Here is an 18,634-nt window from a genome sequence, read left to right on the forward strand (position 1 = left end):
TGCACCCATGTAACAGACTGCTACTGAAAGATCATTTTGGTAACTTCCCAGTGTAAATGAACAGAAGGCTAAAAACAACTTTGTGATTACACAGGTACACACTGCTTTAGACAGAGATTTTATTGATCCATAAGTATGTTTCACTTCAACTGATCTAATTACACAAAAACTATACACTGTATAGGTTTGATAAACCAATCCTTATTTTTTTCCAAAGTATAAAGGTTACGCTGCTATTTCAACCAATCTACCATAATTATTGGGCCAAATATCCTTGTATAGATCCTATGTGATGAACAGTTCAATCCAGACTGGAGTTGAGAGGGCTTTGAAACAAGGCAGTTGTGTGTTCAGATAATGAATACAACTAAATAAATCTACATATAGAGCTGGACATTATGTGTATAAACAGCAAGATTCAAAATCAACATGCAAACCAATCTCAAGATTGTACAACATTTTTTTATTCGAAACTACACTTAAATACAATGTGATACTTTGGATTCTTGTTATAGAATGTCATAAGAATTAAGTTTTAAAATAATTCATACCTTAATTGTTTTGAATGCAGTACCAGTACAGTAAAATAATTTAATTCCCCATGCTAAGAAGCAAATATTTTATAATCATCTATGTTCCTTTTATTTTTTTTTTTGGAAATGTAATGATGTCATTCAAACAGTTGATGCATTGCATTCACTTCAATAATGAAGAAAAGAGTGTTTATATTAAGATACAGTTAAGTAAAATTAATTTACATTTTAATATGAATTACATCTTAAGAAATGGGGGAAAGCAATAAAACATCGACCTATAATAAGGATTCTAGTTCAAGAAGGGTTCAGTGCAATATGGAACAATATTTCAGCTTGACACAGCTATCTGCAGAAAAACCAGCTGCTGGAGCACATTCAAAAAGTTTATTGAATCTCAAAAACAAATCAGAGAAGACCCAACTTTATGCCGGTGCCAATCGGCTAATAAAAGAAATGCTCGAAAGACACATCCTTCTTATGAAGGCAGGACAGGATGGCTTTGTTATTAGCTGTTCAACCAAGATCCTTAGTTCTGTAAATAGTGTTCTGAAAAAGAATATAAAAATCAATAAATATCTAACAAGAGAAAATCAAGATGTATCCAAGTGCTTAAAAAACATTAAGTCCTCATTTGTAACTATTTTTATATGTAGCATTAATCATTCACTTATATTGTAACAGCCATGAAGAAAAATTCGACAAAGACGACCATGGCCCTGTCCCAACTTTTCTGAGACATGTCAAATTAAAAATGTCCATTATTCTTTTCTTAAAATTGAATATTTTCTCTGTATAAACATGTCATATGTTTTCTATGTTCACAGTGTCCCAACGTTTTTGGAATTGGGGTTGTAACCAAATAAAATGCACCAATCCATTACTGCAATTGCAGTCTGCACATGAGCCAGAGTAGAACAAGCTACAAATTAAATGTTTAATAGTTGTGCTTATACATGAAAACTTTAGTGCAACAGAGGAATGCAGATTAATAATACCTGTAAATAAATAAACAGTATTTATATAGATGTAGTACATTTAATCAAAGTGTGTTTAAGTATTCCAAGATTACTATCAAACCAGTTTCAATCTCTGAAAGTACTTTATACTCCCAGAATAACAGCCGAGGTCAAACAATAATTCTCTTTTTTGATCAAAACATTTTAACACTAAACTAGATGGAATGTGCCTGTAGTGCAGGCACAACAAAAACTTTACAAGAAACAAGTAAACATGCATGTTCCAAACAGAATAAATTAAAAGCTTCCACCAGGCTGATATCTTTGCATTGCGAAATTGTACTCTGCACAGGAGCAACAATATTTCAAAATAGCTAAATTCATAAAAGTATCTTACTGACTACATGAAAAAGGCTGGTTTTACCTTCAGTTAAAGCACTTCACCCATTAAGGACTTTGACCTTAAGGCATTTATGGCACTGCATATGGCAAGTATTTATTACATATAAATGCAAACTCAACACACTATATTGAATGTCACAAGAAAACATGTTGAAAATGTAAAAGTTGAAAATGTAAAATATTTATCCTCTTTCTTATTAAACAGAACAGAAAACAAAATCAGAAGATAACCATCTTTACTATACAGGGGTGGGAAAAAGTAGGTTTACAGTTGTGAACATATGTAACTGGCAATTGAAGCACTTAAGTGCACTGTGACATCCTTTTGAGTTAATAAAGCTGCTGTAATAATCACAACTTGCATGTATTTTTCTGTATGAACAACTGTAAACCTACTTTTGCCCACCCCTGTATAATAACATAAGAATTCAGTCAATTTACTAGGTCACTACTTCTATTAAAGCAATCTATACTACCACATTATATGCAAAGCTGTGTTTCTTCAATGTCCAATTGTTTATATCTAAGAATTGCTCATATACTGGGAAAACATAATAAAATCATGGCTATTTTGGCAAGTTGCACCTTACCGACAGTAAGGATTTCTCCTTGATGAGTAGCGAAGGGTGAGGAATCTGTAGTAAATAAAAGGCTGTAGCAGGCTGCCTTGACCACTGAAATAATAATAAAAATACATCTATAAAACACATTAGGCTTCACAAACAAACATAACAGAAAAAAAAAACACATTTCTGTAGAGGAAACACAAGTTTCCATCAAACTCAAGTTTTAGGTAGCTTAAAAATGATAACATAAATTAGCTAGTCTGACTAAAAATTACAGGAAAAAGCACAAGTCAGTCCTAAACCCATGAACCAGACACCACTTCTATCTCCTAACAGCACTTTCTTCAACTAATTTACTAAATGGTTAAAAGGCATAGTTATATTGCTAGCTCAAGCAGAATCACAGCATGATATTATTAAACCAGTTCAGGGTTATGTGGACTTTAGGTTATTCTAGCAGCACATTGTGCAAGGCCTCTGGTCAGAGCAACAGTTCATCAGAAGGCCCGCTAATGCATTCAGCTGCCAGCTTGGAATCTCCAATAAAAATAACCAGCACATCTTTTGGGACATGGGAGGAAAACCAGAATATCTGTATGAAAACCCACAGAGACCTGTAGAGAACAGGACTTCAGGTTCAATGACTAGGCATGGGATTCAAAGAGAGTTTGACAGATCCGTGAAACAGCAGCTTTATCCACTGAGTTTCCATTCTGCCAAAACCTTTGTCCTTCTATTAAACATTCTTAACCACTAGTTCTTGAATGGAAAAAAACTGGTAGTGAGAAACTATACAAAAAATATTATTAATTAAATAAAACCTTGCTATCTGTTTAATAGACCTCGATTTACCACTGGTCATTCAAGCTGGATTTTTTTTTTCTTATAACTTACCTGAACAACATGAAAACTGTTGCTGGCATTAAAAAAATTTCATTGCACGCAATAAACTTTAGGATATTCTGCTGGTTGGTGGCAAGTTTATCCAGGAGAGATCTAAGGAATGCCATACTGCCAGGACCAATTGACTAGATTTAAAAACAAAAAGGGAGTGTTAGATAACTAGTTTTAATAATTTCATATTTATGGAATTACTGTGTCAGTAATGCTTAAAATTAATTTGTTTTTATGGTGGGCAAAGGCAAGGACAGAAAAAAACAGTACTCAGTAAAGAAACAATTTTTTAATGTAAAACTATCCATCCATATTTCAAATCCATGCATAGCCAGTGTCCTGGAACCATGGGACATAAGGAGCAACAAACCAGAATAGGTAAGATTCCTCAAACAATATAATAGTGTAACCAAGAAAGAACAGCAAATAATTTTCAAATCATAATATCCACTTATTTCATGGAATGCAACACTAAAGGCAGCAACAGGAATGGGCAGGGAAAGGGTATTTACTGTGCGTTAATTTAATTTTAAACAAAAAATCTGGAATTTAATGTTGATTCCATTTTTAAATAAAATTTATAAGCTTACTAAAATTCTGATAATTTAGTCTATTGTAGAGCTGATACATCCTCACTCATGAATTTAATTAAACAAGGCAGATTATGCAAGATAAAAAAACAATTATTTCAAAGTTTGCTGAAGGTAACTCTTAATATGTACTGCACAGTTAGCACATATCTTCCTTCGATTATTTAGAATCTCACTTAGACAATTTGTAGTCCAGGCTTGCTTGTCTTTGAGAGAGGTTTTTAAAATTTGGTATTCCCTGAGCTCAGAATTTAGAATATTGTCTGCTCTATATAGTCTAAAATATATCCTTAAATGTTGTTATATATTTGACTAAGTAATATTTTAAATATAATTTAGAAATAAACAGCTTAACTGCTATTTATGATTCCTTTTACTAGATATAATGGTTCTGTACCCTTTTACAGTAACTTGTACAATTTATTTAAAAAGAATTAACTTCTTTTAGGAGATGATCAGTGAAAATGAAATTTCACTACTCCAAAAAAATTATTTCTGCAGATTATTTACAGTCTCCTCCACAATTATTGGCACCCCTGGAAAAGATTAAGTAAAATGGGTTCAAGAAAAGAAGAAAAAAAAAAAAATCACCTTTTGGTGAATTAGCTTATTGTTACTCTGGAAACCCAACCTTTAATTGAAGTAAATTTACTCTGAGAAAAAATAATCCCTTATCAAGTAGTAAAATTATTTTAAACAAAACCACATAATCCATAATTTATGGTACACCTAGAAATCCTTACGCAACTGAAGACTTTTTTTCACTCCTTTAGAGTGTGCTGAAACTTTCAAACAGTGATCCATGACTTCCTGTGTCAATATGAAGGGGACACAGTTCCCTTATTCATTCATCAATAATGTAACAGAAGTCACATTTCAAATGAGAGAAAATTACGTTGACCTTCATACATTTAGGAATTGCTTTAAAAATCGCTAACTTGTCTGAAAATGCCCATATGAACATTTAGGGCAGTAATTAAAAAGTTGAAAATCGACCGGAACTGCTACCAACTTGAATGGAAGAGGACCCAAGTTTATTTTGCCCCATGCATAGTGAACATCATGTTAAGCAAAAAACAAATCCCCAAAGATCACTGTTGGACAAATAGAGAGAAATGAAATATCCTGGGGTCACCAAAACTATCAGACACCACTTCCATGCCAATGAATTATATAGAAGGCATGCCAGAAAAAAGCCTTTCCTGTCATTCAACCACAAATGTAAGCATCTGGAGTTTCTTAAATGCTGCTGGAACTTTGACTGGAACCATGTTCTATGGACATACAAAACAATAATTGAGGTGTTTGGCAACAACACTCACGTTGGGTTAAAAAAAAAAAAAGATGGCTGTACTGAAAAGAACAGACCACCATGGTCATTTATGATGGACGATCTTTGATGTTTTATAGGGGGTGTGTGTGTGTGCATCTTTTTTTCTCTCCAAAAGGTCCTGGGAACCTTGTTCGGGTACAAGGCATTATGGACTCCATGAAATACCAGAAGAGTTCAAATTTAAACCTGGCTGCCTCTGCCAAGACACTAAAATTGGATCATGGTTAGATGTACCAGGAGGACATTGATCCAAAGCATTTTTCCAAATGACCTGCGACTCTGATCTGGAGAGGTCTCAAATTCCCTGTTGTATATTCAAACTTATAAGAGGTTACAAGAAAAAACTAAAGTGCCGTTTTATTGGAAAAGGAAAGTTGTACAAAGTATTAAATGCAGGAGTTCAACCAATCGTGGCATGTGTGGTTTTGTTAAAAATAATTATTTCTTCATGAGGATTTTTTTTTCCTGAGAATATATTCACTTCAGTTAATGGTTGGATTTCCTTCATTTTTCCAGTGAGAGATATTATACATATATACACACACATATACATATTATATACACATATATATAACACATTTATCTTTACCAATAACAGTGGAGGGGACTTTAATACTGTATTGTTAACAATGACATTCCTCAAAAACAAATTATGCAATCAACTGCTCACACAATATGTAACTGATTTAATAATGATTACTTTCAAGGTTTTATTAACTTTAATATAGGTTATCAATTGAGTTGTACTCGAGATGATAGACTCACATGATACATCTTCTCTGAGAGGAAAGTAGTGGGAACACTTTCCCTCTAAAAGCGAAACTCAATTTACACACATATGAAAAAATGTAGAATGGATATTTAGCATAGCAGATTGCATCTGAAGGAGAACACATTTGTTTATCTTCAGAGTAAAATGAGTATGATGGTATTGATGCACGTTTACAACTACTGACTCAGACCACTAGTCAAAATAATAGTAGTCAAAAAATACTTACGTCAAGCACCTTCTTTGTATATGTTGTAGCATGAAGCAATGAAAAAAGGAAGACTGGAAAAATGCTCACTGCAGTGTAGATTAAGGAGCCACATGAAAAATATATACTCAGCCATTTTGACATGTACTAGTAACCCAAACTTAGTTCATCAATATAAAACTAGGAACTTTTGGTAGTTTGAAAGCAAAGCAGACATTACTCAATATGTAAATAGCAAAAATTTTACATATAGTACTTTCTGACATAACTTCAAGTGAATATAGTTTTAAATTGTTAATTCCCCAATAAAGCAAACGAACAAAAGAAAATCCAGAGAGTTTTCCTAAACTAATCCTCTCAAACCTACTTAATCTAGAAACTGCCTTTTGCTTTGGGAGCAAGGCACCAGTCCATCACAGTGCATAGCACGCATATTTATCGTGCACACTAGGAACAATTTGGCATGATCAATTGACCTAATTTGCATGTCATGAACCCAGATGGAAAAAACCCAGAATACCCAAATAGGGGAAAAAAAAAGACATTACACACATGGGGAGAAATAAAGTGTAAACTCCATACGGACAACAACTAGGCTGGTATTTGAATCCAATAACCATTAGATGGTGAAGCAGCAGCACTATCCTCAAATGCTGGGATAAATGTTGCCCAGGGCCTTTTCTAGAGTTTTTGGGACCTTAAGCAATAGGGATGTAGATAAAAACTATTTAATCATTGAGACGATTTGAGGTTGAAAACCAATTAAGAAAGAGAAAAAAGTCCCATCCCTTCCTAATCCCAATGACAATGTATTTTACAGAGAGAACAAAATTTCATCAAAAGCCTCCCTGTTAAATTTCGGGTTCAGTTTATAAATCAAACTTGCATAACTGAATCAAATCAAGTGTTAATGCAAAAAGTATCCTTCAACAGACCCTTACCCAATGGTCCTCCTCACTATTCACATTTCAATGACATGTACTAACAAAACTTTAATAAACAGCAAGTTTTCCCCACACTAGCAATTGAACCAGTTACAAAAAAAATATATAGTCATATGAAAAAGTTTGGGAACCCCTCTCAGCCTGCATAATAATTTACTCTGCTTTTAACAAAAAAGACAACAGTGGTATGTCTTTCATTTCCTAGGAACATCTGAGTACTGGGGTGTTTTCCAAACAAAGATTTTTAGTGAAGCAGTATTTAGTTGTATGAAATTAAATCAAATGTGAAAAACTGGCTGTGCAAAAATGTGGGTCTCCTTGTAATTTTGCTGATTTGAATGCATGTAACTGCTCAATACTGATTACTTGCAACACCAAATTGGTTGGATTAGCTCATTAAGCCTTGAACTTCATAGACAGGTGTGTCCAATCATGAGAAAAAGTATGTAAGGTGGTCAATTGCAAGTTATGCTTTCCCTTTGACAACATGGGATCCTCAAAGCAACTCTCAAAAGATCTGAAAACAAAGATTGTTCAGTATCATGGTTTAGGAGAAGGCTACAAAAAGCTCTCTCAGAGGTTTAAACTGTCAGTTTCAGTTTCAACTGTAAGGAATGTAATTAGGAAATGGAAGGCCACAGGCACAGTTGCTGTTAAACTCAGGTCTGGCAGGCCAAGAAAAATACAGGAATGGCATATGCACAGGATTTTGAGAATGGTTACAGACAACCCACAGGTCACCTCCAAAGACCTGCAAGTACATCTTGCTGCAGATGGTTTATCTGTACATCGTTCTACAATTCAGCGCAATTTGCACAAAGAACATCTGTATGGCAGGATCATAAGAAAGAAGCCCTTTCTGCACTCATATGCCACAAACAGAGTCGCTTATTGTATGCAAATGCTCATTTAGACAAGCCAGATTCATTTTGGAACAAAGTGCTTTGGACTGATGAGACAAAAATTGAGTTATTTGGTCATAACTAAAAGTGCTTTGCATGGCGGAAGAAGAACACGGCATTCCAAGAAAAACACCTGCTACCTACTGTCAAATTTGGTGAAGGTTCCATCATGCTGTGGGGCTATGTGGCTAGTTCAGGGACTAGGGCCCTTGTTAAAGTCGAGGGTCGGATGAATTTAATCCAATATCAACAAATTCTTTAGGATAATGTTCAAGCATCAGTCACAAAGTTGAAGTTACGCAGGGGTTGGATATTCCAACAAGACAATGACCCAAAACACAGTTCGAAATCTACAAAGGCATTCATGCAGAGGGAGAAGTACAATGTTCTGGAATGACCGTCACAGTCCCGACTTGAACATCATTGAAAATCTATGGGATGATATGAAGCAGGCTGTCCATGCTCGGCAGCCATCAAATTTAACTGAACTGGAGAGATTTTGTATGGAAGAATGATCAAAAATACCTCCATCTAGAATCCAGACACTCATCAAAGACTATTAGAGACATCTAGAGGCTGTTATATTTGCAAAAGGAGGCGCAACTAAGTATTGATGTAATATCTCTGTTGGGGTGCCCAAATTTATGCACCTGTCTCTAATTTTGTTATGATGAATATTGCATATTTTCTGTTACTCCAATAAACTTAATGTCACTGCTGAAATACTACTGTTTCCGTAAGGCATGTCACATATTAACAGGAAGTTGCTACTTTGAAAGCTCAGCCAATGATAAACAAAAATCCAAAGAATTAAGATGGGTTCCCAAACTTTTTCATATGACTGTAAAAGCAACACAGGTCATAGTCAAGATGCAAGCAAAGTAGAGAGAAAGTGTATTTGTGAATTTCCCATTGGGATTAATTAAGTATGTATGTATGTATGTATGTATGTATGTATGTATGTATCTATCTATCTATCTATCTATCTATCTATCTATCTATCTATCTATCTATCTATCTATCTATCTATCTATCTATCTATCTATCTAGTGAGACTAAGATGCTGCAGTGTGTACTATAGCCACACAAAGAAATTTCAGAATGCTCTTGGATTCTGGATACAATATGGTGAGTACAATATGCAATCTTTTTTTTTTTTTTTTAACTGTTATCGATGTTAGTGAGCCCTTGCTGCTTAACTGTCATAAACTGATGGTGTTACTTGCAGCTGGACTGCTTAATTCAGCTTACAAGTGTGATGGTTGGCTTGTGGAGGATTGAATGTTAGGCTGTTTGATATTTTAGCTTTCACAAAATACAATTATTCAAGTTTTCAAAAAGGTGCATTTAAACTCAAAGTGTCTTGTCATCTTTGTTCATAATGGAGTGTGACGGTCGTGACTTTCTGCCTGTAAACTTCCAGTCCATGAGTGATTTTCATGTTGTTTTAATACTTCAGTTTTCTTTTACAGAGTAATTGTCTGTATTTTTTAAGACAATGCATGTTGGGTATTGTGCCTTTGGTTATTCAGGTGTGTCAGAATTACTATGTAACAAACAAAGCGTTTTTATATGTGCAGTATTTGCAGGAAGTGTGGTGTAGTGTTTGAGGCTTTGGACCTAGAACTTGAAACCCTGAGGTTGTGGGTTCAAATCCTACTACTGACACTGTGTGAAGTTGAGCAAGTTGAGCAGTTGAGCTCCAACTGGGAAAAACAAAAAAAAATGTAATCAACTGCATCTATATGGTATAAGAGGCCTTAGTAAAAGGCTTAAAGAAGCTTCAGTAAAAATAATAATATTATTGCAGTAGGTCACTGGTACAGTTTACTTTTGCTATATATACACACAATTGTCCATGAGTAAAACATTCTTGCACTATATCACTTCCTGCTTTGTCCTGCTCATCCTAGAGACTTGGCTTTTGTTGATGTTCTTTACAAAACACCATTTTACAGCAAAGTGTATTATTTTTAATTAAAATGGGTAATCATTACGAATATTTACAGAAGACCGAATTGAGGGCATTCATATTTATGGCCGAGGCCCATAGAAAAATGATAGGGTAATAATGTTCTAGAAATTGACAAAACCAGCTGCTACAGGCCGTATATGTAGCACAGCCAGCCAAAGAACAATACACTGTATAGAAGCAGTGAGAAGAGCATAGGTAGAGGTACACAGGTTACAGTCTCTCAGCTGTCTGCCTTCTTGTACTAATGTTGCAACCAATAAATAGCGACAAATTAGTTAAGTCATTCATTATCCAACAAGCTATATCCTAATACAGGGTCATGGGGGTCTGCTGGAGCCAATCCCAGCCAACACAGGACACAAGGCAGGAACAAATCCCGGGCAGGGCGCCAGCCCACCGCAGTCACACACACACACCAAGCACACACCAGGGACAATTTAGGATCGCCAATGCACCTAAAATGCATGTTTTTGGACTGTGGGACAAAACCGGAGCACCCGGAGGAAACCCACGCAGACACGGGGAGAACATGCAAACTCCACGCAGGGAGGACCTGGGAAGCAAGCCCAGGTCTCCTTACTGCGAGGCAGCAGTGCTACCACTGCGCCACCTGCCACAAATTAGCAATAAGAAAAAAAAAATTAATAAAATATTGTGCTCACAGAGTTAAAGTCTACTGCCACACAGCATTTTTTTTTTTTTTTTTTAAAAGTCACACTTCACACAGCTGGCACATTTTTTGTTTTTTGATCTGTGCAGAAAGAGCTGGGGCTTCAATTCAAAAGTTCGATCCTGTTTGAACACACTCCTTTCTGTCTTGTAAGACAATAATATGTGGTTTATTTAACAATATGTTAGCAGACGTTAATGAGTTTGAGACACTTTGGGCATAGAAATACAAATCTGACATGGGGTCTATATTACACAAGTAATTTAATTCATGAACATTCTGATATTGCATGCTGTAGGTCTTTATCAAAGCCCATTATATGAAGAATTTTAATGATGAGAACAGGAGATTAAAAGGTTTTCTCGGACATCACTACAAACGAACTTAAGAGAGAGAAAATATTTTTGGGTGGAGTAATTCCTCAACCTATTTGAAATTGAGAAGATGGACTAGTATGAGAATCTGAAAGATTACATTCTTTTAAAATGTGGAAAAACATCCCTTTTTCATTTTGAACACGATCTCATCATTAAAAACTTGGGTATAATGTGGATATTTTACTAAAGCTTACAATTCACTTATTTATCTTACTGAGAATGTTGCCGCTATGCTTTCTTAAAGGTAAAGTGTTTTGGAGAATCTATTTTTGCAAAGCACTTTGAAGTGGCAACAATGATAACTACGGTGCAACTATCTGGTATGGCAACCTGAATCGGTAAATTTATAAATACTTGAACAGATGTGTGCCACGGCTAACTACAATATTTTGACATATTTTAGAAGTGAAAAAATACTGCAGAACAATGAACTCTGGCAAAGGTAAATAAAGGTTGTACATTGCTTGAAAAATACTAGTTTAGTTCTTCCATTTCATGTTATAGTGTTTTCTAGTAGAGGCCTTTTTGAGACTAATAACAACAACTAAGATGCTGCCTGACAATTTAGCATTAGTGATGTTTATCAGCCTAGCCTGCATATTCAGGTTGTGTATCTGTGAAGTATTGTGTTCTACTAAGCCAGTACCAATTTATATTCAGTATGGCTGGATTGTCAGTCTGTAAAATGTGGGTTAATGGTTTTATCAAGTCTGCTGCCGTTAAAATAAAATGACTTTGCTTGCTTTTTTTTCTTTGTTTAATAAAGATGAAATTAATGGAATCAAGAGGGAAACCTAGAGCAGGCATCCCTTCCATTTTACTGAGAAAACACTTACTGCATGTTTGCGTGACTTTTGCTTTTTCCTGGATAATAGATAGGTACTGTATGTGCTGCACTCCATTTTTGAAATATTGTTAGTCTGTTCTAATTTAGTGTCCGTTTGTGAGAAACCATGTTTGAAATGAAGTGTTAAAATTAGGATGTTTTCATTTACTGCCTACAGACATTTAATATTCTAAGCCACATTTCAGTGTAAAATGGTTTTTGTTGAATAAAGCTCACCATGCTTTAGTTTACCCATACACAGGGAACTATTGCATAACCAAAGGCTGGTCATTTGCACAGAAGAAATAATCTGACAGAAAGCAATACAGGCACCATTTGCAGGCTCAGACTAGACTTTTCAAAGCATTACTTCTAACTTTTTCTGATCAGGAAGGCAAGCCTAACACTTGATGATTAGCAATCTGGTAATGCCTTCAAAAGACAGACCTTTCAAAAGGTACACAACTCATTACTGCCAATTTTCAATTTTAAGAAGGATTCCCAAAATCTAACTTGTTAGTTTATGGTGAAAGAACTTGGTGAGCCTCTAAAAATATCTTTGTTCTACTCCTGACTCCACTGTTCCTACTTCTGGGCGCTGTGCAAGCAGCAGTCTTTTTACAGAAGCTCCGTATTTCTCACTTTTTCTTTTCTTTTTTTTTTTTCTGTGCATAAATACTAGTTACTAGTCTTATTTAAAATTAGAACTGATCTGACTTCAAGCTTGTCACGGATAGTAGCCACTAGAAATAAAATAAATGGATTTTACATTTACAAAAGAACTACAATGTACACAAACCCATTCACCAGCTTGTCCAAACTGTACTACAAACAGGCTGCAAATCTGGATGGAGTCGCGAAGAAGACACGAATGCTACTCTATGTTCGCATCACCTGAAAGAGAGCCACTGAGAAAATGAAAGTGGGGTGTATTAAATAATCCCATAATCTGCTGCTTGCACTGCAGTTGCATGTGCATAAGCAGCTCAGCTACACTTTACCTCAGGAGTGGTTTGTTAATACACGGAAAGGGCACCCTGAAAAAGCAAAGTGAAAAGGTTTTAGAACTGGTCTGCCATCTATTGTAATCAGAAATGTTCAAACTGCTGTAGAATATAATGGTTGAACCATCTGCACTTATAGTGCTCTATGGACCATACAAGTACAGTGCCGTTTTGTGCTTTACACAGAGCTGGCTTAAACCCGATATACCTGACAATTTTTTAATGCTGGGTGGATTTTATCTTATTTGAGCAGACAGTGACCCAGTGCAGTGTGGAAAAAAGGCAGGATGGGAGACTAGTCATCTATATAAATGACGAATGTTGCAAAAAGGAGCATATTACAGTTAAAACTGTAGTTTGTAATTCAGATATTGAAATTCTGGCTGTCAGACTTTATTCACATTATTTGCCCAGGGAGAAAAATTACATCATCCTTATTAATGTATATATTCCTCCTCCTGCAAATGGGGACTAAGCAAGGGGACTACGCAATGGAAATGATTCATCCTGTTACCAACATTTTAATGATGACTCACTCCTACCCTGCAGTTATAATATGCAATGACTTCAACTATGTGAATCTGGAACAAATGATGACAAATTTCTATCAGTCTGTGACTTGTTCCACTCACGGAAATAACAAGCTGGACCGGCTGTATTCCAATGTTAAAGATGCCTTTAAGTGTAACCTACTTGCCTCATTTGGGGCAAATCTGACCACAACCTGATTCATCATATTCCCAGCTACAAGCCTGTCACTAGACAGCAAACTCTTACCACCAGAATGGTGAGGACATGGAGCCTGAAATGGTTCTGAATTACTGCTTCCAAAAGACAGAGTGGGAAACAATGTGCGAGTCAAATGAGGACAATATTGGGAAACACTACCACTGGATATTCTAACTTCTGTGTTGACACAGTGGTAGCCACAAAGACAGTGTATTGCTTTCCAAACAACAAACCCTGAATAACTAAGAAACTAAAAGATCTCCCGAGAAAAATATGGCATTCAAATCCCGTGACAAAGAGGCTCTGAAGTTTTTATGGCATGTGCTAAAGGAAAAGCCAAGTGAAGGAAAGGAAGCTTACAAACCTAAAATAAAAAACAAACTTGCACAGAATAACGAAATATGTCTGCAATGGACTGGGTACAATTACTGGAACCAAGCAATCCAGGGCTCATGTGCTAGTAGGGGATGTGGACAAAACGAACACCCTGAACCAATTTTTTTAACACCTACTTCCACGCAGTTTCCCCACACAATCCCTACCACATCAACAACTCCTACCATGTCAACTGAAATGGACAGTGACAAGTCCACCTCTGACTATAAGTGTGTACTGTCCATAACTGAAGACCAAGTAAGGAGACAACTGAGGAAGCTACACAAAGGAAAAGCTGTGGAACCAGTCCGAGTTCTTAAGGTCTGTGCTGACCAACTTTGTGGTGTTCTTCTGTCCCTAAGGCTTCAGGAAGTGCCACTGCTATGGAAAACATCCTGCATTATTCCTGTTCCAAATGAAAGCAGATGCCTCTTCACCGAATGACCTTTGAGAGACTAATCCTGGACTATGTGATTCCTCTTGTGGTAGACCACCTGGACCCACTGCAGCTGGTCTATCGGACAAAGACTGGAGTAGAGGATGCAATTATCTCTTTCTTCCAAAGGTCTTACTCTCACCTGGACAAAGCAGGCAGCACTGTGAGGTAAAGTATTTTTGATTTCTCTAGTGCCTTCAATACCATCCAGCCATCCCTGTTAAAGGGTAAATTCAGAGATATGAAGGTGGACGAGCATATGGTGTCCTGGAAAACGGACTACCTGTCAGGCTGACTGCAGTTTGTGAGACTCATGGGCTGTGTTTCTGATACAGATGTGAGCAACACTGGAGCACCACAAGGAACTCCTCTTTGTCTCCTTTTCTCTTCACTCTATGCATCTCCAACTTATGGGCACTTATGGGGAGTATTAATAAAGAAGATGAAACAGAATATACAGTGGGAGAAATAATTATTTGATCCCCTGCTGAATTTGTAAGTTTGCTGACTTACAAAGAAATGTACAGTAATTTTATGGTAGGTTCATTTTAATGGAGAGAGACAGAATATCAACCAAAAATCCAGAAAAAACACATTTCATAAAAGTTATAAACTGATTTGCATGTCATTAAGTGAAATACGTATTTGATCCCCTACAACCCAGCCAGAATTCTGGCTGTCATAGATTGATTATAATCTGCATACCACATGGGCACACAGCCAATCAATTACAGATACTCCTGATTTCAACTCATTATGTGTATAAAGGACACATGTCCAAAGAATCAATTTCTTGCATTCCAGCCACTCCACCACCATGGGCAAAACCAAAGACCAATGGTCGTCAGAGACAAGATTGTAGACCTGCACAAGGCTAGAATGGGTTACAAGACCATCAGAAAGAAGCTTAGTGAAAAGGTGACAACTGCTAGTGCAATTATTCAGAAACAGAAGAAATATAAAATGCCCATCAATCGCCTTCGGTCTGGAGCTCCATTCAAGACCTTGTCTCATGGGAGTGAGGTGAGGGAACAGCCCAAAACTACATGGGAGGAGCTTAATGATCTGAAGGCAGTTGGGACAGAATGGATTGATATCTTGCAGCACCCACAAGGTCCCCCCTGCTCAAGAAGGCACATAAGACAGTGAACCTCTGAATCATGCAGTCCATGAGGCAAGATCTTGCTTCGAGCTCCAGGCCGAGGGCGATCGATGGTCATATATTCTATAACTCTGTGATGGATAGTGTGATTTTCTATGCTGTGGTGTGCTGGGCTGGTATCATCATTTCAAGAGAGGCCTACAATAACAACAGGCTAATAAAAAGGGCAGGCTCAATTATAGGACACACTCGGAACTCCCTGGAGGCAGTAGCGAAGGAGAGAACTAAAAAAAAACAAAAAAACAAAACTGAGTGCTATTATGAACAATGCTGAACATTCTCTCTGTGACACTTTAACACAGAGAACTTTCTGCCAACAACTTATTCTGCAGAAGTATGTAAAGAAACACTACTGACACTCCTTTATACCAACAACAATACATCTGCATGACTCACAAAGTCTGTGACAGCCAAGACCAAACTTTTCTTTCTTTTGAATTTTTCTTGCTTTATAGTAACTGCAGTGTGTTTTCACACCAGTGTGTGTATATTTATTTAAAGAGCTTCTGATAAAAAAGCCAAATTTCCCCCTGGGGTCAAATCAAGTTGTGTCTATTTAAAGTGGCCACTTAGCTTTCCAAATTTCACCTTGAATAACATTTGTGCCATCAGACTTTCAGGTGACCATTTGTGCCAAGGATTCTATATTGTAAAAGTTTATTCTTGTAGTCCTCAAGTGTAGGTACATATTTAAAGTACACATGTTCAAAGGATACTTGTGACTGGATAAGAATTAACAAAGATTAAGGAATAAAGAAGGTAATGGCAGCTGTCTTCCAGCAAGGCTTGTGCAAAAAAAGCTCTGCTTAGCTGAAAATGAGGTAACCTTTGATGAAGCCGAAGCGCACTGGTGAGAGCATTGGCCAACAAGGCACGTTGATAAAAATTAGCAGCTTCTTGTAACCTGGAAAAGTAACAAATGATAGTTCAAGTCAGTCTCTACTTTAAAAAGTATTTTTATTACCAGGACAAGAAATTTAATAATACTAAAAACAGAATAGTTCAAAAAACAACTTAAAGAATGAAAATATGTCAACTGTGGTGATTTTGCATTAAAAAAATTAACACAACTGTAACCATATACAGATAAACTAGTAATGGCTGGTCCTATCAAACCCATACAGGATAATTAGGGTTTTCACACTTATAAATGTGGATTACTTTTTTTAGATCATAACATGAATAACTGGGAAATTCAGAGTAGATACCGTGCCTATTAAAAGGTATTCACTCCCTTAGAAGTTCCACATTTGTTTGTTATAAAACAATGAATACTAGTGGATTTAATTTGTACCTTTTGACACTAATCAAAAGAAAGACTTTTTAATGTCCATGTGAAAACAAATCTTGGCAAAGTGGTCTAAATTAATTACAAATTTAAAACACAACATATTTGATTGCACAAGTATTCACCCCCTTCAAGTCAGTATTTAGAAGATGTACCTTTGGCAACAATTCCAGCCTTAGTCTACTTGGACAGTTCTTGGACAGCTTTGCACATCAGGACTATACCACTTTTCTCCATTGTTCTTTGCTAAACTGTTTAAGCTGTCAGGTTGCAGGGGATCTATACATATTAATAAAAGGCAAAGCCCTCACTGACTGACTGACTGACTGACTGATTGACTGACTGACTGACTCACTCATCACTAATTCTCGAACTTCCCGTGTAGGTGGAAGGCTGAAATTTGGCAGGCTCATTCCTTACAGCTTACTTACAAAAGTTAGGCAGGTTTCATTTCGAAATTCTACGTGTAATGGTCATAACTGGAACATATTTTTTGTCCATACACTGTAATGGAGGAGGCGGAGTCACGTATCGCGTCATCACGCCTCCTACGTAATCACGTGAACTAAAAACAAGGAAGAGATTTACAGCACGAGTCAAACGCGGGAACGAAGGTAAATGACGTTAATTTCTGACTGTCTTTTAATACTGTGTAAGCATACATATTAACACATGTGCAATTAAACGTGTGCATTTACGGGGTGATTTCTCAGGCTTAAGAGCTCGCCTTTTATCAAACGCGGGGACAAAGGTAACTGACGTTGTTCACTGTCTTTTAATACTGTGTAACCATACATATTAACACATGTGCAATTAAACGTGTGCATTTACGGGGTGATTTCTCAGGCTTAAAAGCTCGCCTTTTACTAAAAAGGTAAATGCAAAACTATTTTCAATCAGTTTATTGAAACGCTCCCGTTAAGGATTGCAATAACATATTCGCGAGATAAAAGAACGAAGTAGGGGGAAATGAAGGAGGAGCCGCAAACAGCGAAGAGCAAAAAATTAATTAAACAATTGAGAAGGGAGCGAGTGAAGCATACAAGCATGTTCATAAGGGAAACAAAGCACGGTGTAAAACGTAAGTTTAAATTAAGTTTATAGAAACGCTCCCGCTGCGGATTGCAATAACATATTCGCGAGATAAAAGTTTAATGAGAAGACATGAGGTATAAACGAACCACACGCCGTGGCGCAACGTTAGGGGCAACAGTTTCAACCATTCTATGATCTGCTTCTCGCAACTGAAAGACGGCACATGGCGGATGTTAGCCGACTTGCTGACCGCAACGTTAGGGGCTTCAACTCTGGCGCTGACGCCACATCTCAGTGCCAACACTTTGCAGACTCTACTTAAAAGACACGCCCTCCTCACTGGACAGTTAAAAAGACCAATCAAACTAACGATGACATCAAGTATTACCCAATCAAAAGTAGGAAAGGAGGCATCTTCATAAAATGCGTGTGGGATGATTTGCATGAGACGCTGCTTTAAAAAAAATGATAAAAAAAATACGGGACAAATCCCGTCCAGTATTGATTCAAAACGGGATGCGCAATTTCATTCTCAAATGCGGCACGATTCCGTATTTTAAAGGACGGGTGGCAACCCTACAGTGCCAGGTAACCACCCATACAATCAGATTCTGATTCAGACTAGGAATGCAATGAATGTAATTACCCCGATCTACA

The 18,634-nt window shown here is 36.7% G+C and overlaps 1 protein-coding gene across 1 annotated transcript in view; it reads right to left on the reverse strand.

The window, feature by feature from the left end:
* Positions 1-201: 201 nt before the first annotated feature.
* Positions 202-18,634, reverse strand: part of tmem33 (transmembrane protein 33) — a 50,585-nt gene continuing 32,152 nt past the window's right edge. The window contains exons 4-8 of the mRNA XM_028801928.2: positions 16,371-16,558; positions 6,276-6,343; positions 3,355-3,488; positions 2,485-2,568; positions 202-1,082 (exon numbers count right to left, since the gene is read on the reverse strand). Of these exons, the coding sequence (XP_028657761.1) occupies positions 959-1,082; positions 2,485-2,568; positions 3,355-3,488; positions 6,276-6,343; positions 16,371-16,558 (598 nt within the window). The 3' untranslated portion in view covers positions 202-958. The remainder of the gene's footprint in view (positions 1,083-2,484; positions 2,569-3,354; positions 3,489-6,275; positions 6,344-16,370; positions 16,559-18,634) is intronic.

Source organism: Erpetoichthys calabaricus, chromosome 5, assembly GCF_900747795.2.
Source record: "Erpetoichthys calabaricus chromosome 5, fErpCal1.3, whole genome shotgun sequence".
NCBI lineage: Eukaryota > Metazoa > Chordata > Cladistia > Polypteriformes > Polypteridae > Erpetoichthys > Erpetoichthys calabaricus.